The sequence below is a fragment of the Felis catus genome, chromosome F1 (genome assembly GCF_018350175.1).
Source record: "Felis catus isolate Fca126 chromosome F1, F.catus_Fca126_mat1.0, whole genome shotgun sequence".
Classification (NCBI taxonomy): Eukaryota; Metazoa; Chordata; class Mammalia; order Carnivora; family Felidae; genus Felis; species Felis catus.
In genome coordinates this window covers 66,980,646-67,005,496 of record NC_058384.1, presented here as the reverse complement: position 1 = coordinate 67,005,496, position 24,851 = coordinate 66,980,646, and the positions used below count along the sequence as shown (strand labels likewise).

The 24,851-nt window shown below is 58.1% G+C and overlaps 4 protein-coding genes and 1 long non-coding RNA gene across 8 annotated transcripts in view; 3 read left to right on the top strand and 2 right to left on the bottom strand.

Annotated features, from left to right (window-relative positions):
* IQGAP3 (IQ motif containing GTPase activating protein 3) overlaps positions 1–519 on the bottom strand; it is a 35,528-nt gene extending 35,009 nt beyond the window's left edge. The window contains exon 1 of one of the 2 annotated variants that reach the window (XM_006943075.5): positions 373–519. In XM_006943075.5, the coding sequence (XP_006943137.3) occupies positions 373–409 (37 nt within the window). In that variant the 5' untranslated portion in view covers positions 410–519. The remainder of the gene's footprint in view (positions 1–372) is intronic. The other variant, XM_045048392.1, reaches the window with a different exon arrangement.
* Positions 441–9,030, top strand: TTC24 (tetratricopeptide repeat domain 24). Its single transcript, XM_023247276.2, has 7 exons — positions 441–1,047; positions 5,591–6,309; positions 6,501–6,704; positions 7,310–7,438; positions 7,535–7,647; positions 7,964–8,062; positions 8,959–9,030. Exons 2-7 carry the CDS (start codon positions 5,601–5,603, stop codon positions 9,028–9,030), a joined length of 1,326 nt encoding a protein of 441 aa, XP_023103044.2. The 5' UTR covers positions 441–1,047; positions 5,591–5,600.
* Positions 9,031–9,050: 20 nt separating this feature from the next.
* Positions 9,051–11,627, top strand: LOC123382689. Of its 2 annotated transcripts, XR_006591379.1 has the most exons (3): positions 9,051–9,278; positions 9,904–10,000; positions 10,542–11,627. It is a non-coding gene; the product is annotated as an uncharacterized LOC123382689 (long non-coding RNA). The 2 variants fall into 2 exon arrangements; XR_006591378.1 differs by having other exon boundaries at positions 9,051–10,000.
* A 3,677-nt stretch (positions 11,628–15,304) lies between these two features.
* Positions 15,305–17,586, top strand: NAXE (NAD(P)HX epimerase). The gene is made up of 6 exons (XM_023247279.2): positions 15,305–15,526; positions 15,637–15,745; positions 15,846–15,956; positions 16,032–16,145; positions 16,773–16,920; positions 17,279–17,586. The coding sequence occupies exons 1-6, from the start codon at positions 15,345–15,347 to the stop codon at positions 17,479–17,481; spliced, it is 867 nt and encodes a 288-aa protein (XP_023103047.1). The 5' UTR covers positions 15,305–15,344; the 3' UTR covers positions 17,482–17,586.
* A 201-nt stretch (positions 17,587–17,787) lies between these two features.
* On the bottom strand, positions 17,788–24,626 carry GPATCH4. Of its 2 annotated transcripts, none has more exons than XM_006943074.5 (8): positions 23,773–24,626; positions 21,940–22,078; positions 21,419–21,492; positions 21,223–21,315; positions 21,054–21,140; positions 19,601–19,692; positions 19,308–19,358; positions 17,788–18,894 (listed from the first exon to the last, which is right to left on the bottom strand). In XM_006943074.5, exons 2-8 carry the CDS (start codon positions 22,016–22,018, stop codon positions 18,159–18,161), a joined length of 1,212 nt encoding a protein of 403 aa, XP_006943136.4. In that variant the 5' UTR covers positions 22,019–22,078; positions 23,773–24,626; the 3' UTR covers positions 17,788–18,158. The 2 variants fall into 2 exon arrangements, with proteins under 2 accessions (XP_006943136.4, XP_044904328.1); XM_045048393.1 differs by lacking the exon at positions 23,773–24,626 and adding an exon at positions 22,872–23,697.
* Between the last annotated feature and the right edge of the window lie 225 nt (positions 24,627–24,851).

Sequence of the window (24,851 nt, the reverse complement as noted above, 5' to 3'; positions counted from 1 at the left end):
GAATGCGGATTCGAAACAAGTCTCCTGGGTAATTCTGACCCTAACCTTTGAGAGGCCTGATCTCAAAGCGTCATCAAAAGCCGAGGTCTCTGGGTGTCCCGCCCCCCCCCCTTCCCCGCGTAGCGCTGGGCGTGCAAGCCTGCCATCCGTAACTGCTGCCTTTCTACGCGGCCACCCAGACCACCTACACCCGCTCAGCCTCAGGGCCCCGGAACGTGGGGATGCGGCAGAAAGGTCGGTAAGCTTGGAAGCGCGGCGGGGTCCGGCGTTTCGCCGCTCCCGGTGCCACTGCGGCCCGCCGGAGACGCGACTGGGGGCTCCCTCCCCGCGCAGCGCAGGCCCGCCGCCCTCCTCGGTCCCCTCCGCACTCACACGGCGCCGGGCCCGCGCCCGCTCTCCGCCGCTCCATGTTCCTCCTCTTTCCAGGTTTGAATCTCCCGCCGCCCGGCCACCGCCCTCACCGACGCCGCGGCCGGAGCGCACTTCCGGCCAGGCCGCGGGGGGCGCTGGGATTTGTAGTTCCAGGCCGCGCGCGCGCAGGCGCAGGAGAGCCGCCAGGTGCGGAGGCGGAGGCCGCCGCGGGTGGGGGAAGGGCGGGGGGAGCCGCCCTCCCTTTTCCGCCCTGCGGTGGGCGCTTTGTTCCTCTAGGGCTCCTCCGCTGCTAAGGTAGCCTCTGCCCTTGCCGCCGTCATTTCTCTCCGGTGTCCCCACGGACCCCGCTCCGCTTCCTGTAGCTTTCTTGGTTCCCGCCAACTTGCGGGCCAGCTTGTACTGAACTAGATGGTGCGGATGCAGAGGTAAATCAACATGATTAGTGCCTTAAAAGCCGCTGTTCTGGAATCGGTGACAGACCTAAAGTCAAATAAATTAGAGGTCAGTGATACTCAGAGGGACGAGGTCACTGCTGCCGCGAAGCTAAGGGCAGGGAAGGTCAGGAAGACTTCCTAGTGGAGGCGGCAGCTGATCTGGGTTGGAAAGGGAACAAGAATTCATCAGACTGAAAGAGGAATTTCAGTCCGTGGAAACAGCATGTGCAAGAGCCCGGAGGTGAGTTCAGGAAATAAGAAGCGGTTCGGTTTTATCGGAGAACGACGCTCGGTCGGGGAGACGCGGGAAGAGAGCCTGGAGGGGCACGGCGGGCGCTGCGGTACCTCGCGCGGCGCTGACGTGCCTGGAGGTGCTCTGGGGGGCTGTCACGAGCCGAGGAACACTTCGGACCCAGGGCAGCGCCAGATTCCGAGTTTATAAAGACTCCTTCTGCAGCCGGGCGTGGAGCGGGGGGAGGCTAGGGGCAGAGGCCAGTGGAGACCGCAAGGCAGTAGCACAGGTGGAGATAGTAAAGTCTGAACTCGTAAAAATAATTCTGACACCTGTCCTGAATTTTATTTTATTTTTTTACTATATTAACTAGCAGGCTTCCCCATCTGGTGTTTCTCCTATTGCCCTCCGCCCCCCCCCCCCCACTCCCATGCCTCATTCAAGCAAGGAGGCAGCCTAGGTTCATAGCCTCAGGGGAGGGATGTGAAGGGGTACGAAACAGAAAACATCCAAACCTTCAGAGGGACAGAAGAGACTCAGGGCGGAGACAAAACTGGGAGATGTGGGGTTTGAAGACACGGGGTGCTCCCTGAGATCCGAAGGGATCCCCTTTGCTCTCCACCAGCAGGAAAGCACAGAGAATCTAGGCTCCTGGTGATGGAGGTCGCCCTCCCTGCTTTCCGGGCAGCACAGGACCCTGACAAGGAGCAGTTGCATAATGAGGTTGTGCAGAAACTCCCCAGCTGAACCAGAAAGGAAGTACCCGGATGGGTTACCCTCACTTCCGCTTTGGGACGAGGGCCCCTGGCCCCGTCAGGGCCAGGTCCATGAGATGAAAGGAGGTGTCGGTGGATAGTAAGTAAATGGCTGAGGACCCAACGGGCCTTCCCTCTCAAGTCCTAGCGTCCCATACTCCCTGCATCCTGGGAGAAAGGAGGGGACAGAGATCCCGACTCATATTGTCTCCACCATCCCAGTGCAACAGGGGCTTGAAACAGGGGCTGAGCAGAGAGGTATTTCTCGCATACCAGGGTTAGGGACCAACACACAAGAATGACACGCATCCGGTGTTCTTGCCTACTGGTACTATATTTAGCATTATCTTGTTTAATCTTCACAAGAGGGATGAGGGAACCGGAGGCTTAGAAATGTCATACAGCTAAAAACTGGTGGCACCAAGACATAAGTGCAGCCCCAAGCTTGAATTCTCCACCGCCGTGCGCTAAGCCGCCTCCATGGCTGTGGCTATGAAACAGCGGAGGAGGGCGCGCTGGGGAGAGGCTTCAGAGGTAGAACCGTAAGACCCAGAGCAGAGGAGAGGGGTCACGGATGGCCCCCGCGTTCCCAGTTCACGACTGGGTTGGTGGTGGGGCAGCTAACACTGGGAACGTGGGGTCAGTAGATGGGAGGAAACAGGAATTTTGCTTGGACGAAGTAAGTCTAGAGATAGGCATGTAGAAATTATTGGCGGGGGGGGGGGGGGGGGGGGGGCGGGGGCACGCCTGGGTGGCTCAGTCGGTTAAGCTTAATCGTCTGAGTCTTGATTTCCCCTCAGGTCATGATCTCATAGTGATGAGATCAAGCCCTGCATGGAGCTTTGAGCTGACATCGCAGTCTGCCTGGGATTCTCTCTCTCCTCTCTCTCTGCCCCTCCCCAGCTGGTGCTCACTCACCCTCTCTCTCTCTCTCTCTCTCTCTCTCTCTCTCTCTCTCTCTCTCTCAAAATAAATAAATAAACAATAAAAGAAATTATTGGCTTATCAGTGGTGTGAAAATCAGAGGCGTGGATGCAGTGTTCGTGGATGTGTGCGTAAGGTAAGAAAAGGGCAGAGGGCAGAGCACTGGGGACCGTTAGCATTTAAGGGGTGGACAGAGGGCCCAGCAAAGGAGACAGAGAAGGAACTGTCCGGAGAAAAGAAAGAGCCAGGACACGGGTCCTGGAAGCCCTAGTGAGGACGGAGTTGCAAGGAGATGTCGGATAAAGTGGGGGGTCAAACAAGAAAATGATTCGGAAATGATCACTGGGTCATTGAGAGGTCGTTGGAACCTCGGTGAGAGTAGTTCGAGTCCCTGTACCTCCGTAAAACCTCTCCCCTTAAGGGAAGGCTGCTGACTGGGCACAGAGGAGCTGCCTGGCAGGCCCTGGCCGGGCTGTGGGAGCGTCCTGGAGGCCAGCCCACGGGTGGGAGCTGCAGGCAGCTGGGAAAGCCTGCGGGCACGGGCCCTGTCTGTGGCACAAGGCACGGTGTCTGCAAACCGCAGACGTTCAGCAAACACTGTCCAGCCGTTTCAGGGGAGCCCAACTACTTCCTGGTAACTTGGTTTCTGGCGAAGGCCTCTCTACTTTAAAAGAGGCTTCCGGGGGCGCCTGGGTGGCTCGGTTCGTTAAGCGTCTGACTGCGGCTCAGGTCATGATCTCGCAGTTTGGGAGTTCGAGCCCCGCGTCGGGCTCTGTGCTGACAGCCCGGAGCCTGCTTCGGATTCTGTGTCTCCCTCTCTCTGCCTCTTCCCTGCTCATGCTCTTTCTCTCTCAAAAATAAATAAACATTAAAAATTTAAAAAAAATAAAAAGGCTTCTGCCCCAGGTAAATGAGGACACTTGCTTTCTAATGCCAGCCACCCTCAGCGAGTTAGCACAGTAGGGTCCGCTGTCACGGGCCTGCTGTCCTCTCATTAAGCAGAACATGGATGTTGCAGATCAGAGCGGGGGCAGAGAGACTCTTCTGATCTCCAGGCCTTTCGTGACCATCACCTTTCCCCTCGTTCCCAAATGTGGAATGTACCCACACAGGAGCACAGTGTATAAGTGTGTGTGTGTGTGTGTGTGTGTGTGTGTGTGTGTGTGTGTGTGTGAAAGGGCTCACTTCTAGGACAGCCCAGGCCTCATTAAAGCTTGCAATCCCAGTGCAGTGGAAGGGACCCTGGGCTAATCAGCCCAGAATCAGAAAACCTGGGCTCTAACCCCAGCTGCATGGTTCTGTGACCTCAGGCAAGTCCTGCCTGCGTTCTGAGCCTGGTCCCCTCCTCTGCGGAATGAGAGTTTGGCACAGATGATCTCTGAGGTCGTAACCAGGCACAGGCCCGTCACGCTTTGGCTCCTTGCTTAAAGTGAGGGACTTGAGGGGTGTGTGCAGAGGTGGGCAGTGGTGGGGCAGGAAGGGCGATGGAATCCAGGTAACTGCCCAAGTGCCATCAGTGATTCAGCACTGGGATAGGTCGTCTGAACTGTCCATCAAAAGATTCCCTAGGAGTGGAGGGCGGTGCCTGGTTGTCTGGTAACCCCGGGGCTTTGAGCTAAGGGCTTGGGGAGGTAACCCAAGCCAGAGGGACCATTCCAGAAAGCCGGCCGCAGAGAGGATCGAGGGAGGTAAGGGATCCTGTGGCTGGGGCCGCGAGACCTGGTGGGGTTAGCGCGGAATGTCCCAGGGATGAGGGCCTTGAAGGCAGGATTCCTAGGTGTTCTTAGTTGCAGGGGGAATTTCTTTGAAAAGAGAGACATCTCTGCCTGCCTCTTCCAAGAAAGAGGGGAAAGAAGGAAAGAAATGGGGGGGGGGGAGAGGGTGCTGAGCGTGCAGGCCCCAGTCTTTACCACCCTCCCCCCGGTCTCCTGGGAAGAGAGTTCAGGAAAAGGCTTTGCCTTTCTAGGAGAGAGATCCTAACAGGGAAGCACATGTGATGGCTGGAGCAGGGGGCTGGGGGCCCAGAACCAGCCAGTTGTGGAACAAGACGCCCCGAAGTGGGGCGTGGGCATGAATGGCCGGACGGCATCCTCCATCCTGAAAGCTGACTCCTTGCCGATTCAATAGCCCTCTCGGCTCCGCGTCCCCGGCACCCTGTATGGCTCCCGGGGTGCAGCAGGTGCTCACCGAGCATCTGTTGAGCTGACCCGACCCACACCCAGGAGCACCTAGATTGTGAGTGCAAGGGTGTCCGTGGGGAACAGTGATGGTGGAGGAGAACAGATGATGGGGGGGAGGCCCTGCGCGTGCTCCGTTCAGGTGCCCTTTCGTTTGCTCGTTCAGTGAATGTTTTTTGTGTTGTGGTAAGGTACACATACCTTTTTATCCCATCAAGCCGTTTCTAAGCGCACAGCCCAGTGGCAGCGGGTACACACGCGTTAACGCATTAGCCATCGCCTCCAGCCACCTCCATCTCATTCGATGGACGTTTATTGAGGACCTACTACGTGCCAGACCCTAACGTCGTTCCAAATCTGGCAGGAGAGGTAGACAAGAAAGTCCGCAACTTTCACCCGGTGTGATAAACGCTGGAAAAGACGCGGGCACAAGGTGCCGTGGGGTCCAGAAGGACCCAGATGGCTGAGGGAGGAGGCTTTCTGTTACTTGAACTGGGTCCTGTAGGAGGACAGAGAACGAGTTGGGACGTTGGAGTAAGGGCTGATGTGGCGCCCAGTAGGGGTGCGGAAGCGGAGTTCGGTGGCGGCAGCGGGAAGTCCTTACGGCTCTGGGGGCGGGGTTAGAGCTGAATCACCCGAGAGGGAGCCTGCTTTGGAGGAAGCCCAGGGTGACATATTGACCCCCCTGCTCCGCAGTGTCAGCACGATGTCTTCCTCCAGCCCTGAGGATACCCCCCGAGAGCCTGAGTCTGAGCCTGAACCCTCAACCTCCAAGCAGAAACAGAGGGGAAAGCGGCCACAGCAAGAGGCCAGCGTCCACGCCCTCACCAGGGCTGGCCACGGGGCGCTCCTGGCTGGCCGGAACCACGAAGCCCTGAGCAGCTTCCAGAGGGCCTTCGTCCTGGCCTCGGAGGCCCCGCAAACTCGCGACACCCCTGTGCTCCGGGCCTGTGCCTTCAACCTGGGGGCTGCCTACGTGGAGACTGGGGACCCAGCCCGGGGCCTCGAGCTGCTCCTGAGAGCCCGACCTGAGGAGAAGGCGCAGGGCAGGCGTCACGGCGACCAGTGTTTCAACGTGGCTTTGGCCTACCACGCCCTGGGCGACCTGCCTCAAGCTTTGGCCTGGTACCACAGGGCCCTGGGTCACTACCAGCCACTAGGCGACCATGGGCAAGTCCAGGCCAAAATGGGAGCCTGCTACCAGGCTCTGGGACAGCCTGAGCTGGCAGCCCACTGTCTGCAGGAGGCAAGCCGGGCCTACGCCCAAGCAGGGCAGCCCCAGGCTGCGGCCTTGGCCTTGGGGGCTGCGGCGGGGTGTATGCTGAAGAGCGGGCGACATGGGGTGGGCGCGGTGACGCGGGTGCTGGAGGAGAGCCGGAGGCTCGCTGAGAGGAGCCCTGAGCACAGACTGCTGGGTGAGGCCCGCGGGCAGAGAAGCGGGGTCTGGGGAGATCAGACCGGGCGATGCTCTGAGACGTGGGGTGCAAGCGGAGGCTTTTCCGAGGGCTGGGGAAAGGGCCGGAGGACCCCAGGAGAGGGGGACAGGGGCCGCACCGGGACAGCTGCAGCTGACCTGGCTGCCCGTGACCCTGGCCACGCCCTCCAGGGCATCTCTATAACGACCTAGGCCTGAGCTACTGCCAGCTCCAGCTGTTCCCGCTTGCAGCGGAGGCCTTCCTGCGGGCCCTGCCCCTGTGTCGCGGGCCGGGAGAGGAGGCCACAGTGCTGAGAAACCTCGGGACGGCCCACAGTGCCCTCGGCAACTACCGGCAAGCCCGGGAGTGTCACCAGAAGGCTGCTGACCTGCACGGTGGGCACCAGGGGCTGGGGGCTGCGTTGGGACCGAAGGACTAAGGCTGGGGGGGGGGGGGGCTCCAGCCAGGGCCCGAGGCTGGAGCGTGGACGGACCTTTGGGACTGGTTATGGGGCCAGGAAGTCCAGAGCCGGGAGGTGAGGGCTGGGGGAGCAGGAGATGGGATGGCCAGACAGGACGGTGGGTTGAGGGCCCGGAGACGAGGCCTGGGGCTGGGGGGACACGTGGGGGGGGGGGGCAGAGGGCAGAGCCCCGGGCGCGAGAGGCGCCTGACGTGGAAGCCAGTGCCTCTCTGATTAAGTGGTTGTGTGCAAGTGAGTCCCTGTCGCTCTCCGAGCTTCGGGTGCTGCACGTGCAGGAAGGGAACTTTGCCGCTTCGCAGGGTCAGGTCGCAGGGTCGTTGCCCAGCTCCAGGTGGCCAGCGGGGGTGGGGGGTGGGGTGCATTCAGGCCGAAAAGCAGGCCTGAGGAGAGGCCTCCGCGGTGCAGCTGGAGGCGCGCGGGGGCTGAGCGCCGGGACTCCCGGGGGCCCGGCCTTGGCCGCCAGGGGATACGCCTCAGAGGCCAAGGCCCCCGCTTACGATGGGGTGGCTCTGTCGTCAGGCTCCGGGGGGCAGCGGCGGGAGCAGGGCCGGAGCTTTGGCAGCCTGGCGTTTGTACTGAGCCAGCTGGGGGACCACAGGGCAGCCAGAGACAACTACCTACACGCCCTGCAGGCGGCCCGGGACACTGGTGAGTGGCAGGGGGATGGGCAGAGGGTCCCCGGGGCTGGTGGGGAGGGTCAGTCGCGTGGGGAGCCGCCAGAGGACCCCCGGGCTCTCTCCCCAGGGGACACGAAGGGCCAATGGCAGGCCTGCGAGGGGCTGGGGGCTGCCGCAGCCAGACTGGGGCAGCACGACCAGGCCTTGACGTACTATAAGGAGGCGCTGGCTCGGAGTCAGGTGAGACCCCGTGCCCCAGAATCTAACTCTCCCTGCTCCCCTCCTCTGCTGACACTCCTGCCTTCGCCTTGTCTCCCCCACCTCTCGTCACCCACCAGACACACTGGGCACAGTGTGCTGGACCCCGGGACACTGCTGGCAGGAGGGGTTTGTCTGTCCACAACTGTGCACAGGCGGTGACAGGATCCTGGCAAAGGCCCGGGGCTGCGGTAGAAGAGAAGGAAGACGAAGCCCCCTTCCCTCCTCCGCCTCCTGTCTCTTTCCTCCCCAATCCCCAGAGGACCCCCACCACCCCCGTTATCCACCCTCCCTCCAGAAGGAGCCAGACTCTGTGCGGGACCGGCTGGTGGCCAAGCTGGAGGACGCCATGAGGACCCACCTGGCCCGGGCCGGGCTCGTCCCCACACATGCCCTGGTGAGGTGACACCTGAGACAAGGAGTGGGGGCGGGGACAGGTGGCCCAGAGAAGGGGGTGGTGGCAAAGCAGAGCTGATGCCCTCAGGGCTGCTGCCCCGGGCTGCTGTGTGTGTGTTCACCTGCCCCAGAGCCCGCAGAGTGGACACGTGTCGCTTTTCCGAGGACACCTGCGGGTAGGGAGGTGGGCGGGGGGGGGGGTGTGTGGCCTGTCTCCCATCGCTAGGCAGTGCCAGGCCTTTGCCTGGGTGGTCACTAGCCCGGAGGCTGAGCCCTACCCAGAGGAGCTGGAAACCAAGTCCCGGGCTGCAGTTCTCCAACAGGCCACACGGTGGGGGCGGTGCTGCGGTTCCCGGTTGGGGCGGCTCTCCCTGAGTCTCCACCACCCCCTGGCACTCTGGCTCCCCCCACCCTCTCTCCGCCTCCCTGCCTCTCACCCCTCCAGATAACCTCGGGGAACCTCCCACCCAGGAATTAAAATTATACTCGACTATTTATTATATTTATTTAATGGGATTCATGTCTTCTCTCAAAGACTAGGACACTGTATTTATAATTTGCAAATGAAACTAAATTAGCCTGGTCCGGGCAGAGGACTGGACTGGGGAAGAGCTGGGGTCCGTCTGAAGGCAGCCACCGACTTCCTGTGACTTTGCCCCTGGAGGCCCCAGGCAGGATGAGGTGGAGGCCAAGCTCTGGCCATGTCTGATCGTCCGTGAGCCCGAGTTCTAACTTGAGCGTTACTAGCGCGGACCTCGCCACGGATTTCCACTCTCAGAGGCGTGGCCCATCCCAGTTAGTGTCTAGCACCGCTCTGTGTGGGGCCGCTGCGTGTGGAGGGAACATACGCTCGTGGATATGTCACAGCGGGTTCCCTTTACTCCCCGCCATCCCCAGACTTTGGCTCCAGGGAGGCCCCAGGCTCCAGGAGGGCCGGGAAGGGGCAGAGTGGAAGTGAGGCACAGGTGAGTGGGGTGGGGCCGGGGCTCCGGGGCTCCACGGGGGTTCGGACGCTGGTGGGGTTGGGGCCGCGGCCACGCAGGCACCCCAGGGAGGGGGGGGGGAACCTGTCCCTGGTGCTGCTCTGCCTCCTGTTCCCCACCCCTCCAGGTCTTCGGGTGGGTGGGAGGAAGAGGAATTGGAGGAGGGCCAGGAGGAGAGAGAGGACCAGGCCCCACCGGATGTCCCCCCCGCGTCTTGGGCACAGAGGCTGGAGTGTGAGTGGCAGCAGGCTGTCCCTAGCTGTGCATCTCCTACCTGGACACGGGAGCACTCTCCCCCACGTTGGTTTCCTGGATGCCCCGCCTCCCCCTGGGTCTGCCGCTGAGGCCTGACCAGTCCCCTCCCCTTCCTGCTCACCTCTCAAGGCCCTGGCCCAGTCTCCCTGACCCCTTTCTCAGTCACCTCTTCCTGGCCGCTTCCTTGGCTTTCCTAACTTCTAGAACTTTGCATCTTAGAACACCAAGTTTTATTGAAAGCCTACCACGTGCCAGGTACGGAGACCGAGTGATTTTCTTGCCCTAGCTCACCGTACACCAGCCTCGTCCCCCAAAGACTTCGACCTCTGGGGCCAGAGCTGTTTGCTACTTGCTATTCACACTTGAACTCCTTGTCTTCCGTTCAGTGTGTCGTCCTCCGGGCAGCGGTGGGCGGTGGGCGGCCCAGCTTTGCCAAGCGCCTGCCCCGTACGGAGGGTAGTCTTTTGTGCGCCCCGTGCCAGCGCCCGGTGAACGCACCCTGACACGCACCCTCCTTGTTCTTCTCCCAAAGTTTTCTCTTTGCACCATGTGGTTCTTGGCGCAGAGAGGCCTGTGATGAGTGTGCCCGTCCCTTTCCATCCAGGTCCAGGATCCGGGGCCCATCTCCCGGTTGGAGGCCAAGGCCCCCTCCGAATGGAGCATCCTGGCATTCTGGTCCCCAGTGGCCCCCAAGTCAATAGGTGGGTCCCCGGGGGAGGGGAAGAGGCCTGGGGAATGGATGAAAGGAGTAGGAGAGGGTGTGGCTTTGGATGGTTTTAAGGGGGGTGGAGGAGATACGCCCCCAGTACTTGGGGGCATAGTGCTTGGACCCTCTCTGCCCTCGAGCACTCTTTTTTTTGTTTTTTTAAATATAATTTATTGTCGAATTGGCTAACATACAGTCTTGGTTTTGGGGGTAGATTCCCATGGTTCATCACCTACATACAACACCCAGTGCTCATCCCAACAGGTGCCCTCCTCCATGCCCATCACCCGCTTTCCCCTCTCCCCCACCCCACCCCGTCCACCCTCAGTTTGTTCTCTATAAGCCCTCGAACACTCTTAACAACACTCACGCAACTCTGGAGCCCTGGGCGTCCCCTGTCTCCTGCACAGCCTGACCGTAGGCGTCCCAGAGAGGGAGAGTCCCACTGAATGGGGGGGGCGTGCAGCTCAAGCTTGCCCCCTCCTGCCCTGGGGCCCAGCGGCCAAGGTGAAGGCTGCCCTCTGCTCTGTCCCCAGCCGCTGCCCCTGGCAAGCCCTCCCTGACTCTCGCGGGTCGCCCGGATGGCCCAGGGAAACCCCAAGCAGGAACCCTCAGAGGAGACTCACCAAGTCTGGCTTCTGTACGATCATGTGACTCCACTCTGCTGGCCCGGAACGCGGCCTCTGTGCTTCCTCCGCAACACTCAAGCGTTCTGGGTTTCTGGGACTAAGCCTCTTCCCGGGGGTTCAGTGCTGCATGGACACATGATGTGCCATCATCGACAGATGGGCTGTTGTGCACATTGAACAAGGGCTTGGCAGTCTCGGCACTGAGATGTCCAGTTTGCTCCTCGCTGGAAGTTTGGGGCTCAGGGGGCTAAAGGAAGGAGGAACATGGACAGTGAATTTCCTTCTGGATCCAAACCTCATGATTGCTAAGGCCCTTGCCAGTTCCAAAAGCTGTGACATGTTGGCCAAGAGGCTTTGCAGTCACTGACGTCTCCAGACGTCTATTTTCTCAAATGGGAAACGGGGATATAGCCTGAGAGAGGACACCTCTGAACGCACTGCTGTACCGTCACGGGTTTGGGAGGCAGCCCCGCAGGCCTGTGGGACAGCCGCGATGAGCGGTCACACGGCGGTCACACAGGGCACAAACCACACGGTGCTTCCTCCTGCAGTCCTCACAGTGGATGACCCGCTTTCCCAGATGCAGAAAAGACAGCACCAGGGTTAATGAGTTTGTCCTCTCAGGCTACACCACTAGGCAGTGGGGAAGCCAGGACTCAAACCCAGGCCGTCAACACCTTCTAGAACGCGGTGCAGTTCCGCGCCTCCACCCCCGCCCCGGTCATGCTGGTGCTTACCAAGAGCTGACCGTGTTGGTACCAAATGTGCTTACACTGGTGTATGTGTTATTGCAATTTGTCATTTAATTAAATATCATGCAAACTGGTGAACCAAGTGTGAAAACAAGCACCGTTTCTATGAAAACTAAGTCGAATCCTTAGAAGTCTTGATTAAGGTGACTCAATTCAAAAACTACTATTGAATTAGATGGGACCAAGACAATTATCACATTTGGCTGCAAAATAATAAAAGTCTAGATGAATTTTGCACTTAGATTGCTTCAACCACGCCACTCGCTGTTCCGCCCCCCGTGAGCAAACTGGAAATCGCAGGTGGTCCATTTATGCGCGAAGGATGAAGAAGTCAGCCGCGGCCTGTTCTCCAAGAAGAGACCCTGGCCACACTTTGACAGACGGCAGATGAATGTATTTTTTTGTTTTAAGTTGAAATAAAAGAACCCATTCCAGGTCGTGTCAGAGAAGAGGGTTTCCACTACACCGTGAACTCCTCACCGTGAGATTTTGAGGATTCATTAAAATATCTGCCGAGGGCCTACCATATGCCCAGCATGCCACGAGTTGCTGAGGACACTGGGGACACAGCCGCTCACCTTTCTTATTGTCTCGTCAGGTGTTGGGGGTGTGTTGATTTGGATGCAGGTTCACCAGCTGTAACAGAGTCCAATGTAATCTACCATTTATTTATTTATGAGAGAGAGATGGGGGGGGAAAGAGAGAGAGAGAGAGAGAGAGAGAGAGAGAGAATCCCAAGCAGGCTCTGCAAGGCCAGCCACGGGGCTCGACCCACGAACGGTGAGATCATGACCTGAGCTGAAATCGAGAGCAGGACGCTTAACCGACCGAGCCACCCAGGAGCCCCGTAACTGTGCCTTTAAACAGAGAGAACTTTACTCCTGTCTCACGTAAGCAGTCCCCACGGAGGCGGTGGCTTCCTGGAGCTCAGGGAGTCAGGCAGGACGCTCTGCCGTCCCCCACACAGCATTCCCATGCCATGTCCTAAACTGGCTGCCCCACCCGCGGCATAGCACCTTCATTCCTGCCGGTAAGAAGGAAAAAGGAAGTGGAGGAAACCCTGCGTTTTTTTCGAAGGTGCCATCTGGCAGTTTCAAGTCATTTCTGCTCGGACCTCATTGGTCAGAGTTTAGTCACATGTACGTGCCCGGCTGCTGCAAGGGAGACTGGAAAATGTAGTGTGTAGCCGGGCAGCCGTGTGGCCACATAAAACTCCGGGGTTCTGTTGCCGAAGGAAGAAAGGAGAGTGGATTTTGAGGGACAAGCAGCGGCAGCTGCCACACGGGAGTATCACCACGGGGTCAGGCCAACCCCGTGTCAACCGTCACTGACTCTACTACTGAAGAGCTGTATTATCTTAGGAAAATGACTTCTCTCTGTGCTAGTCAACGTCCTCATCTATAACACGAGGATAAAAATGCATCGTAGGATCGACAGGGTGAAATGTGTAAGCATCCGGAACTCAGGAGTGCTCGATCCATGAGCCTTTAATAAATTGGTTTTGAAGGCATTTCTCAAAGAAAACTCTGGAAGCCTGGAAGCAGAAATAGGATGGAGTAGGTCTTCGGCTCCACTTCCTGGGGACATGGGGTGAGATATGCTTGTGTCACTGTCCTACACTTAACATCTCATCAGAATGAAGATAGCAATGACAACCCTTTAATTACGTATTTCCACACCAGAGAGGGCAGTTCAGTACAGAATAATGCCTTAGAGTGCAGACTCTAGGTCAGGCTGTTTGGACCCTAGCTCCCCCTCCGCCAACAGCTACCGCTGTGTCATCGGGCACGTGGTTCAACACCTTGAAGCCTCAGTTTGCTCTTCTGTGAAATGGGAACGATAACAGGGTTGCTGCTTCATATTGTGTTTTAGAAATAAATCTTCAGGGGGCACCTGGCTGGCTCAGTTGGTGGAGCGTGTGACTCTTGATCTCGGGGTCATGAGCTCGAGCCCCATGTTGGGCGTAGAGATTACTTAAAAACAAAAAAAAGAGATCCTAACAAAAAGAGGAAGGACTTCTACATACTGGTGATGGTACAAAATGAATGAGGTCTTGGATAAGATTATCCAATTGTAAGGTACATTACAATTTAGATGTAAAAACCCAATTTCCAGCCACACACACAGTCTAACAAAAACAATTTTCCACCGCAAATGCAGTCTGATAAATTCTATTTCATACAACAAACGTGTAAAACTAACATAGCTGGGGGACAAGGGTACATCTTACAGGAGATGATAAATCTTTTATTATTCAAAAGGAGAATAGCAGAAGAGTAATTAAAAGCAGGGGGAGTTGTTGCCTTTCTCAGTGAACTAGCCAGGATACAATTCATGGCACAGAAAAATAACATGAAAACAGGACCTTCACCTGGTTAATTACTTTATCTTAATGTCTTAGTGGTAACTGGTGTGTTATTCCCAAGACTTCCCCCCGCCCACACTCCGCGGCTTAAGTATGTGAGGGTGTGTGTTTGCATTCTATTTATTTAGTTATTTTATCTATTATTTTTGAGGGGGGGGTGCAGAGAGAGAGGGGAACAGAGGATCTGAAGAGGACAGCGGCAAACTCACCAAATTTGAGATCACAATCTGAGCCGAAGGCATATGCTTAACTGACTCAGCCACCCTGGCACCCCTCTTTTTAGTTTTTATTTTTTTATTTTTGTATTTGCGTTCTTAAAACCTCTTGGGTACAAACTGCAGTCTTCCCCTCCAGGTGTTTCTTGATATGTTATTGGAATCTGGAGTCTATGGTTTCAACTACATTTTTAACCATGACACTCTCAACCTATTTAAGGTTTATAACTTTGTATTTCCATAGCTATTATGTTGATGACAGGGAACAAGTATTATGTATGATGAGAGAAATGAAGCATGCTATCCTGGTAAGCAGAGGTAGGGACAGCTAATGTATTTGGGAGAGGGGTCTTAAATTATACTGTAAACAGCACTGCAACCACTCTTAAGGGTTAACTTAAAAAAAAAAAGGGTTAACTTACTTCAAGCTTAGGGGCTCCTTGCTTGCCCACCTAAGTCCCTTGGTCTGTAGCAGAACACCTACTTTCCTAGGGATTAGACCACTGGCCTTGAGGAATGAGGGATCAGGCTCTCTGGGAGGTAAGGCCTGCCCAAGATCATGACCACAAACGACTAAGGGCCCAGGCACCAGCTTCCTTTGCACCAGCCCCCACGTTTCTGGCACCGCCCTCCCGTTTAAAACCCTCTGGCTTGGGGGCGCCTGGGTGGTTCAGTCGGTTAAGCCTCCGACTTCGGCTCAGGTCATGATGTCACGGTTTGTGGGTTCGAGCCCTGCGTTGGGCTCTGTGCTCACAGCTTGGAGCCTGGAGCCTGCTTCGGATTCTGCGTCTCCCTCTCTCTCTGTTCCTCCCTGCTCTCACTCTGTCTCTGTCTCTCTCTCAAAAATAAAGATTTAAAAAAAAAACGTTTTTTTTTTTTAAACCCTCAGCTGTGCGGATGGGGAAGATGGCCTTTGGGGTGTTAGTGTACTCTCTTCCTGAATAAAGCAAACCTTCGTTTCCCACCATCACTTGTCTCTCGAGTACCGCTCTTCCAGCCGGAGCAGTCCATCCCGCGTTGGGAACCGCTTGCCGTGTGACAACATCAGCTCAATTTACCGAGCGCCCGTCGCGGGCGCGGTGGCCGGGTCTGCAAGCGCTGGCGCCCGTGGAGCGCGTACTCGCAGGGCACTGACACCAGAGGTGTCACATGCACCCGCAGCTGGTACGTGCCCGGGCCGCCCTCTGGGCAGGACCCGCAAGGCGACCAGCCACCGCCCACGCCGCTGCGAGCGAAGCGCTCCGCCCCCAGGGAACGCGAGGCCAGGCGTCCGCGCGCTCGCGAGGGGGCGGGACGAGCCGAGACCCCGCCTCCAGGGGGCGGGGCGAGCGCCGCGCCTGCGCCGGACGAGGCGGGAGGGGCGCGCGCCGCGAGCTCCATGAGGGCCCTGCGGGCGCTGCTGGGGTTCGGTCTGCTGGCCGCCGGTTCGCACCTGCAGCGCGTCCGGGGCCCGGTCGGGGTCTGCCGCGCGAGGCCAGCCTGGTGGGGGACGCGGCGGCCGCAGTCGGGCGGCCGCGGGGACCCGGCGCTCATGGCGAGCCCGGCGGTGAAGTACTTGAGGTAGGCGAGGCTCGGGCGGGCTCGCTCCGGGGCGGGGGCCGGGACTGGGGCGGCCGCGCGCCCGCGCTCCGAGCGCCCTGGGGCGGGACTCAGGCCGTGGGTGTCCGCAGCCAGGAGGAGGCCCAGGCCGTGGACGAGGAGCTGTTCAACGAGTACCAGTTCAGCGTGGACCAGCTGATGGAGCTGGCGGGGCTGAGCTGCGCCACAGCCATAGCCAAGGTCGGTGGCGCCGGTCAAGCCCGGGGGGGGAGAGGGGAGGGGGCCGGGGCGGCCTGGGGCCGCCCAGGGCCCCTGTGACGCCCCCTGACTCCGCCTCCAGGCCTATCCCCCCAAGTCTATGTCCCGGAGCCCCCCCACGGTCCTGGTCATCTGCGGGCCCGGGAATAACGGAGGAGACGGCCTGGTCTGTGCCCGGCACCTCAAGCTGTTTGTGAGTATCGGGGAAGGGCTGGGCGGCGGGGGGCTCCGAGCTCTGACTTTGAATGACCCCTCTCCTTCCCCCTAGGGCTACCAGCCAACCATCTATTACCCCAAAAGGCCTAACAAGCCACTCTTCGGTGCACTGGTGACCCAGTGCCAGAAAATGGACATCCCCTTCCTTGGTGAAATGCCCCCGGAGGTAGGTGGCCGTGGTCTCCCCTCGTGTTTCCAGGCTGAGCTCCCCCGCCCATGTCTCTGGAGGACAGACTCCGGGCAGGTGGGGAAGTGCCCCGCACAGGTGCCTAAGTGTACCGTTTGACCAGGAACAGTGTGAAGAGCCTGCCCCCGCTCCAGCAGTGCCCGAGGCCGCCTCTCACATCCATGGCCACACCTTTCCCTCTGACTTCTGAGGTCAGGGCCTGCTGGGCAGGCAGTAACCCCGAGAAGGGGCTGATGTGACTGCCTCATCCTAAGCCCTTTCTGCAGGGACATGGACCTAAGACATGGGACATAAGAACTTTGCTTTTGAGTTTCTTAAGGCGTTTCACAGGTGAAGAGACTGAGGTGTTGCAGAGGAAGCAAGGGGTCTGTCCTGCCTCCAGCTGCAGGCGGCCCCACCCTGTACCCGCCCCAACGGCAGGCAGGCGGACAGGCACTCGGAACAGAAACCACGCGTGGACTCCGCTTGGTCTCGATCACTGACCAGTTTGCCCCGAAGTCTCTGAGGCAGAGAAAGTGACCCGTGTGCCCCTGAGTGGCGTGTGCAGGGGACAGCCCTGTCCGGTCAGGGGCTCCCACACCCTCTCCTCTCCCTGCTCCACCACAGCCCATGCTGATCGACGAACTGTACGAGCTGGTAGTGGATGCCATCTTCGGCTTCAGCTTCAAAGGGGACGTCCGGGAGCCATTCCGGAGCGTCCTGGGCGTCCTGAGCGGGCTCACCGTGCCCATTGCGAGTATCGACATTCCCTCAGGTGCCGGGTCCGAGGAGCTTGGGCGGGATGGGGCCTGGGTCCTGCCCTTTCTTGAGATAGGTACCCAGGAGTCCTCATTCTTCCAAGGCTCAGACCAAGCTCTAAACAAGCTGAGCGTAAAGGGGCAGAACACAGCTTTTGGGATTCCACAAAAGGGCCAGGGGGCAGGCCGGGAGCACCGTTTGTGTGCTGGACCCAAGAGACCAAAGCCTAGGAGGCCATGGCCGTGGAGCTCCAAGCATGCGGGTTCCCCAGGCGGAGACACGGGGCCCCCTCTCGTTCAGGACAGGGGCAGAACAAAGTAGGGAAGAATGGACACCTGCTCTTTTCTCTCTCCCTGAATACACCCTCTTTTCAGGATGGGATGTGGAGAAGGGAAATTCTGGAGGGATCCAGCCAGACTTGCTCATCTCCCTGACTGCACCCAAAAAGTCTGCGAGCCACTTCACCGGTCGCTATCACTACCTGGGAGGTCGTTTCGTGCCTCCTGCTCTGGAAAAGAAGTACCAGCTGAACTTGCCGCCCTACCCTGACACGGAGTGTGTCTACCGTCTGCAGTGAGGGAAGACGGGCGGGCGTCCTTCCCAATAAAGACTTAGCGCCCCCCTCCCAGCGCCGTGGGGTCCTGGGAGCTGTTCTGGCAATAAAAGTTACTGGGTGGCAGGAGCCGGACAGCCAACTGAATGAGACCTGGCGCCACCTTTCTGGGAGAACGGAGCAGGCAAGGGAGGTGGCCGTGGCATTTGAGGGCAATGAAAATGGACTTTCAGGTGCTGAAAAAAAACCCAAGTGAGGTTCTCTGAGCTTTCTCCGTCCACTAACAGGGTAGCAAGATGGAGGTGAACAGAAGAAATCCCTTCAGAGGCATCCCAGGAAACGAATTTGTATTTAGGATGTTAGCAGGTGGGGGGTGGAGAGGCCAGTCAGGACTTGACCTGGCCTGGAGCCCAAGCTAACCATTTTTTCTAGTGCTGACACTGGCAGGCTATGGGCTGGAGTCCATTCTGCCCACACCTGCATCTGCCTTCAGCAAGGGTGCCCCTCCAGAGGGCCTCTGCCTTCCTGTCCCCACAGTCCCCAGCGCTGTGCCCACACCGTCCTGTGAGCAGCTGGCGCTCCGGCACTCGGCTTCCTCCTTGGGAGGGACTCCACGGGGAGGGCGCAGGAGCCCTCGTCCACTGGGGTCTCAGACTTAAGTCCTGAAAAGGAATCTGTAGAGCCCCGCCTTGACCTGCCCTTCAGTCTTTCTTCTGTTTCTCCTTCCTTGTTCTCCCATCAGGGCTGACTCCAGCTGTGCCCCCCTCCCCCTCTCCCTCTGTTACATCCTCCTCCTCCTCCTGGGGCCGCTGCCTTTTCTTCTTGCTTCTCCTGCTTTTCCCGTCACCGTGCCTTCTGCTTGCTGCCTCCTGGGCCCCGCGGTCTTCGGCAGCCGGGGCCGTGGCTTCTGCGCCCAAATCTTGCTGCTGCCGCCTCTGCTCGCGTCTGCTGCCCGGCTCCGCGTGTGCCCCGCTCTCCGACTGCTCCGGCCCAATGCCTCCTGTTCCACCCGACACCCCCACCTTCTCTGCTCGGTGCCGCCGCTTCTTCCTTTTCCCGAAGGGCTCATCCGTTTGCTCCCCGTTCTTCCACTCTCCCAGCTCACTTGTTCCTGTGGCCTCCCCGTCCCCGCCTCCGACAGCTGTGCCCCCTGTCTCATCTGCAACCACCTTTTCTCGCTGTTGCCTTTTCTTCTGGCTTCTCCTGGTGCTCTGGCCTGGGTCCTCTGGGCACTCCTCTTCTGCATCCCCATCTGTTGCCGTAGCCTTTTCCTCCCCTTCCTGCTTTCTTTTCTTTTTCTTCTTTTTGCGGGGCTTACTCTCGGACTGTAGTTGAGAGGTCCCGGGGTCCTGGCCTTTGAGACGAGCCAGGAAGGCCTGTTCTTGGGCCTCCAACCGAGCGAGCTTAGCCTTCATCGTGATCCCAAGACGAGCAGCCCTGAAACACATGGAGGCCCGGGTCAGAGTGAGGTATGGGGGAGCAGGCCTAGTCCTGAGATTGTGTGCAGAACTGGCAGGGGAGGAGCTGCCTCTCTCTCTTTCCAACGTTTATTGTTTTGAGAGAAGGCGCACGTGAGCAGGGGAAGGACAGAGAGAGAAGGAGGTTCCACACGGTTGGCACAGAACCCGACGTGAGACTCGATCTCCTGAACCGTGAGATCATGACCTGAGCCATGATGAAGAGCTGGACACTTAAGTGACTGAGCCCCCCAGGTGCCGCGGAGCTGCCTGCGGGCAGCTGGAACCCTTCCCTCTGGGGTGGGAAGAGTACAGAGTGACGCAGACCATCCTCTAGGGTGGGCTTGCGACAGGGAGGAAGGCAGGGAGCCCGGGGAGCCGAACACTACTCACTTGTGTGCTGTTCGCCCCTCACAGGCTTGGAGCAGCATCTCATCGGTCAGACTGTGGGGTGGGGGGATCAAGAATTACACACACAGCTCGTGGAAAGGCCTGCCCTCTAAGGCATTCCTTCAACACTGACTTCCTGTTCAGGACCTGGCACTTTCTAGGTGCCAGTGATGCAAAGATCAGTACAACGCGGTTCCACCCGAAGCAGCCCAGTCAGGCACGAGACTTGGTGCCTTCTCTGGAGGTTCAAAGGTCTCTCCTCCCGCACCCCCCCCACCACTGAAATGAGGTCTCACATCTTTGGAGGCTTGGATCCCTGGCTGTCATCATCACTGTGGCTCTCCACGTCTTTGTCTGGCTGCTCACCACCTGACGTCAGCGTGGCCGTCTAGGAGTGATCATGGGGGTGGACAAAGCCCACTCAACACCACTGCCAATCCCTCTCCCCTCCTGGAACCCCCCCCCCCCCCGCCCCAGGAATTGGTAGCCATAGGCACAAATCTGCCAGTCCCCGATACGGCTCCCTGAGACCCCCAGGGAGGTGTGCCGAGCTGCATACTTCCAACTTGGGCAGGAGGTGGGCTGCAGCTGTGGGGGGTGGGGGGCAGTGGGCAGAAGGGAGGAGGGAGCGCTCCGGACCAGCAGGTCCTCATGGTGCTAATTGTAAAGACGGTGCTTCTCACCCCTCCCCCACACCTACACACAGGGCTTTATTTAACCAGACTGAAAACCAACCACGGGCCAAGGGTTGGGGTACACAGTGGAACAGGATCGAGAGGTCCAGCCCACGTGAAATCTATGTGTGGGGCGAAGGGAGGATGGCAGAACACAGGCCATCGTGGTGAAAGCGCTGCCTGTGCCAGAGGAGGGGTACCCAAGCTGACTTCAGGGTTTAGGGAAGCTTCAGGACCTTGGTGAGCTCCGGAAGACAGACAAAAGTTGGCAGGCAGAGGGGGAAAGGCAGCGGGAGGAGCACGTGCAAAGCCCCGAAGGTGAAAGAAGATGGTACATTCCTGAGAACTGATTCTATCCGGCTAACAGTGCAGAGGTCTTAACAAGGGTGAGTACGGGACCAGGCTGCAGGGCCACATGAGCCAGTGTGACACATCAGGACTGTCCTCCTAGGTCAGGGACGAGCCAGAGCCCCAGTGAACTCTGTTACAGAGAGCACTCTGGACGCTCTGTGGCACTGAACTAACGGGGTGAGGAGTCTGCGTGTACGGCTGGGACAAAATCCAGCAGAAAGGACAACGGCCACAGTGATGAGGACCAGGGGAAAGGGCTGCTACATGACACAGAGCCCATAGCACATAACAGATGCTCCCTTCTATCAGTAAGCTGGAAAGCAGGTGTCTGCAGACCTGGGTTCTAGTCCTGTCCACAAGCCACTTTCCCCACTCTGGGCCACAACTGCACAGTACAGAGGATGGGTCAGATCCTCTCTCAGGTCCCCTCTGGATTTGGAGTCCTTCGCACCAGGCATCCCCTCTCACCCTGCTCTGGCAGCATCTCTGTCCCCCCACCCTCTATCGCCGCCCCTCAGCAGATGGTAGGATCCACGGGACCTGCAGACCTCAGTCCTGGCCGAGGGCCAGGCAGTCTAGACAAGCAATGGCAAAGTTGGTCACAGAATGCGACGTTAGGGTGGTCCCCAGAACAGGTAAGGCATGCAAAGCAACTGTTCAGGCCCCGGGGGAGGCCAGGGAGGGGGGAAAAAGGATGGACCCTCTCACACCCGGCCCCTGGTACCTTTACAAACTTCTGATACAGCAAGTTGGGCTTGGGACGATTACGACGGGTAGTCTCCTTAGAAAGATGCCTTATCCGGACTCCATCCTGGGGGAAGGTGTCAGTCAATGGGTGGCACAGGCGTGTCCCAGGCCCCCACGGTCCAATGGCCATCTGTCAGCACTCCTACCTGCCCAGTCTCCACAACCAAGCCGGCTGCGGTCTTGTTGAAGAGCTCATTCCACCAGTGGTCCGTGAACTCCTTGGCAGGGTCATGTCCCACCTGCCAGAGGAAGAAGCGGGAACCCTGAGGACCTGTCCCTGCCCTGTCCCCAGAGTCCCCCTCTCCCATCCACACTGCCCTCCCTCAGCCTGCCCAGTCTTACCCCATGAGTGTCCTGCTTCAGCGTCACCCTGAGGGCCTGGGTGATGCCATTCTCCTTCCGGCCCAGACCTTTGCCTGCAGGACGGGGAGCGACCCGTTTATTCTGCTGCCTGCCCTGAGCCCCCACTGGGAGGGCCACTCTGCCCTCCCACACGGAGCGCTGGCTACACTCCATCCCGGGCGGATGCCCTCCAGTCCCAGTGTTCCTGGCATTTCTGCACACAGTGTCCCTGCCTTTGTCTGAGCTCAAGCTGTCTTTTCCTTCTTGCTTCCTCCAGGACAGAGGTTGTGCCCCTTCCCCCCTCTCCCAGTCCTCCCAACCACTTCTTTCCCACGGACCCACTGTAAAATTTCTTCCACTTTTCCATTTTCTGGAAAAGCTGGGAATTTTCACCTGTAAATTTCCCTTTAAACTAGCTTTTCCTCCTCCAGCTGCACGGATTACAAATGGGTAGCCCAGGATGCCGCCGCTCCCCTGGGCAGAAAGTTGGAAGGATGTGGAAGGGGTGCCACGGGGATGACCTTGGGTCCATCCATGCTTCAGCAGCTGCTCCTCGGCAAACTTCATCCCACGACTCTTAATCTCTGGCGTGACACTCATGGTGACGGGAGGGTCACTAAACTCAGGCCTTCAGCAGAGCAGACGACATCATTCTCATCCCTTCAAGAGAAAAGGAGAAAGTGCCCAAATCACCCATCAAATCCATCCTGGCTGCTCTCATAAAAATTCTTTTCCGAACCCGGGGCAGAGACAGAGGAAGGAGGCCCAGTCTTTGGGGAGCTCCCTGTCTGACCACAGAGAGGTCAGCAAGTCGAAAAGTCAAATCCTAGTGTCAATAATAATACTGAAATGTACCGAGAGCTCACCACATGATGATTTCACTCAATCTTCCCAGCCCGGGAAGAGTACTCTGCATTCAGAAAGGTATTACTCTCCCTACTTTAGAAATGAGGAAATTAAGGCCTAAGGAGGTTAGGCAACTTGCTCCAGGTTACACAGCTGATGTGTAGACGGCAACCAGACATCTTGTCTGCAGACTCCCTGCTCTTCGCCACTGCCTGACAACATCTCCCACCGTTTATTACCATGTAAAAACAAAGCTGAGAGGCTTTTAACCTGAGTTATAAGAATACTCAACAAAGGGACGCCTGGATGGCTCAGTTGGTTGAGCGTCCGGCTTCAGCTTGGGTCACGATCTCACAGTTCATGGGCTCGAGGCCCGCTCTGTGCCGACAGCTCGGAACCTGGAGCCTGCTTCAGATTCTAGATCTCCCACTCTCTCTGCCCCAATCCCGCTCGCTCTCTTGTCTCTCAAAAAATAAAATAAACATTAAAACAACAACAACAACAACAAAACAATGATGACCAGTCTGGTTAGGTATGAAAACAAACTCAGAATGACTTCCATTTCTGTTCACGTTCTTACCGTGAAGGACGATTAAAGGACGATTACCTGAAAACCTGATACTCTGAGAATCCCAACAGAAAAGCGCTGAATGAAGAAATGGCTCTGTCTTGCTTCTTGAATTTTTAAGAATGGTAAAAAGACACTGGGGCCTTTAAGGCTACCTCAAAACTCTGCCTCCTCCCAGAAGTTATCACTGATGCATCAGCCCCCAAATTTCAACAATAAAAACATCTAACACGAACACATTTACTCGATGCCAGCATGCTGCTAATTGCTTTACACAGATTATCTTATTTCCTCCTCCCAACAATCCTACTAGCAAGTGTTGCCATCATTTGCAAACGAAGAAATGGCACTGAGGAGTTTAACTACCCGCCCAAATCAGAGAGCTGGCAAGTCGTGGATCCGGGATCTCAGACATCCCAGAACTGGTGTTAATACCCCCTCGGTCTCTTAGGGCTCTCTGTGCTTCCCGACGAAAGGTTTACCGCAGCCTCTCCCTCGTGGCAGAAACCATTCGCCCTGGAAATCGGAGTCGGACTTTGTTCTCTAACCCCAGTGCGCTTAACGCAGCGCCCGGAGTGAGAATGCGTCCAGCCGGTATGACACAGGTGGGGGCTGCTTTAGCCCGCTGCCCATGGATAACTGTGGACAGAAGCAACTAGATCCCAGACTGCGCGCCGCAGGCTCTGTTAAGTCTGCGGGCGCGCCTGCACGAACTATCTCCTCTCCTGTCAACCTGAGTTTTCTGGGAAAGTGGCCTAGGCCAGTCTCCTGACAGCAGTTCCAAAGGGCAGCTACCCTCTCCCTAGCCTCCTTCCTCGTGAGGTTTAAATCCCAGCCCTCCCGCCGCGGTCCCGCCGGGCAAAGCTTCTCTCCTGCTCTAGCCTTTGCTCCCGAGCCCGGGCTCCGAATGCCACCGTCGCGGAGGGCGGTAGCCCCTTACCGTCACCGCGGGGCCCTCTCCGCAGGAACACGTGCCTCCTCCGACCAGTGCGCCGCCATCTTCCCGGAAGTGCCGGGGACTCGGCCCCTCTAGGCTGCCGAAACCATAGAGACCATCTCGGGCCCCGGAAGCCCGGGTCCTTGGGGCTTGGTGGGTGTTGCGGAGGCTCCCTGGCGGGTATGGTTGCCATGGAAACTCGCGCGCGCCCGTGTCCGGAGGTTCGGGGGTGTTCTACTCGCCGCCAGCCTACAGCCCCGGAGCGGCCGAGGGACTTGTCCTAACTGGCCCCGGGAACGCCGAGAACAGCTTTGGCTGCGACGCTGAGCTAGTCCCGCCACAGACGTGGGGAAGGAGTCTCCGGGGAGTGCGCAGGGGTCGGGAGGGGGCCCCTCGGGAGTGGTTTCGGCGGGACCAGTGCTCAGCTTGCGGGAACAGGCGTTTGGAGGTTTGAGTAGGCTCATCAAACGCTGTGCCGGGACCTGCCTCTTTGGTACTGGTGATGCCCTGACTCGGGAGCCTCTGGCCTGGCCGGGGTCGTTGACACCGTGAGTGGGGCTGGAGGAGGTGGGGGTGGGGCCCGGAGCGCGCGCCAAGCTGGGGACTTTGCACTTGCAAGGTGGCTCCACTGAGCAAACTGTGCAGTTAGCTGCACTTGGCTAGCAAGTTAGCAGGAGAAGTTGCAATGCCCCCAGCCACACCCACTGTGCCTGGGCCTCACCAAGCCCCCCGCAGAACTAAAACCTGAAAAAATCCGCCCATCGGCCTCCCTATATCAGTATTTACGGGAAGTTAAGGGTGCACCTGCTCCAGAAACTGGAAGAGAAAAACCGGCATCTCCCGGTAAGGTTTGTCACAATTGCTCACTTTGTCACACTCCTCTTCATCATATTTTCTCCGTAAAATTAACTTTACTTTTAAAATATGCTAAATGTGGTGCGGAGGGAGGAGGGGGGCGCCTGGGTGGCTCAGTCGGTTAAACGTTGAACTCTTGGTTTCAGCTCAGGTCATGATGTCACGGTTAGTGAGTTCGAGCCCCACGTTGGGCTCTGCACTGACAGCGCAGAGCCTGCTTGGGATTC

Bases quoted from the DNA above. Each gene is read 5' to 3' on its own strand.
- TTC24 (XM_023247276.2), top strand. From the start codon at position 5,601: ATGTCTTCCTCCAGCCCTGAGGATACCCCCCGAGAGCCTGAGTCTGAG. The intron at 6,705-7,309 runs GTGGGCACCAGG...CTCTGTCGTCAG, and splicing joins GAAGGCTGCTGACCTGCACG to GCTCCGGGGGGCAGCGGCGG. The intron at 8,063-8,958 runs GTGAGGTGACAC...CGCCATCCCCAG, and splicing joins TCGTCCCCACACATGCCCTG to ACTTTGGCTCCAGGGAGGCC.
- GPATCH4 (XM_006943074.5), bottom strand. From the start codon at position 22,018: ATGAGTGTCACGCCAGAGATTAAGAGTCGTGGGATGAAGTTTGCCGAG. The intron at 21,141-21,222 runs GTAGGAGTGCTG...ACCTTCCCCCAG, and splicing joins TGGTTGTGGAGACTGGGCAG to GATGGAGTCCGGATAAGGCA. The intron at 19,693-21,053 runs GTACCAGGGGCC...GATCACTCCTAG, and splicing joins TGTATCAGAAGTTTGTAAAG to ACGGCCACGCTGACGTCAGG.
- NAXE (XM_023247279.2), top strand. From the start codon at position 15,345: ATGAGGGCCCTGCGGGCGCTGCTGGGGTTCGGTCTGCTGGCCGCCGGT. The intron at 15,746-15,845 runs GTCGGTGGCGCC...CTCCGCCTCCAG, and splicing joins GCGCCACAGCCATAGCCAAG to GCCTATCCCCCCAAGTCTAT. The intron at 16,146-16,772 runs GTAGGTGGCCGT...GCTCCACCACAG, and splicing joins TTGGTGAAATGCCCCCGGAG to CCCATGCTGATCGACGAACT.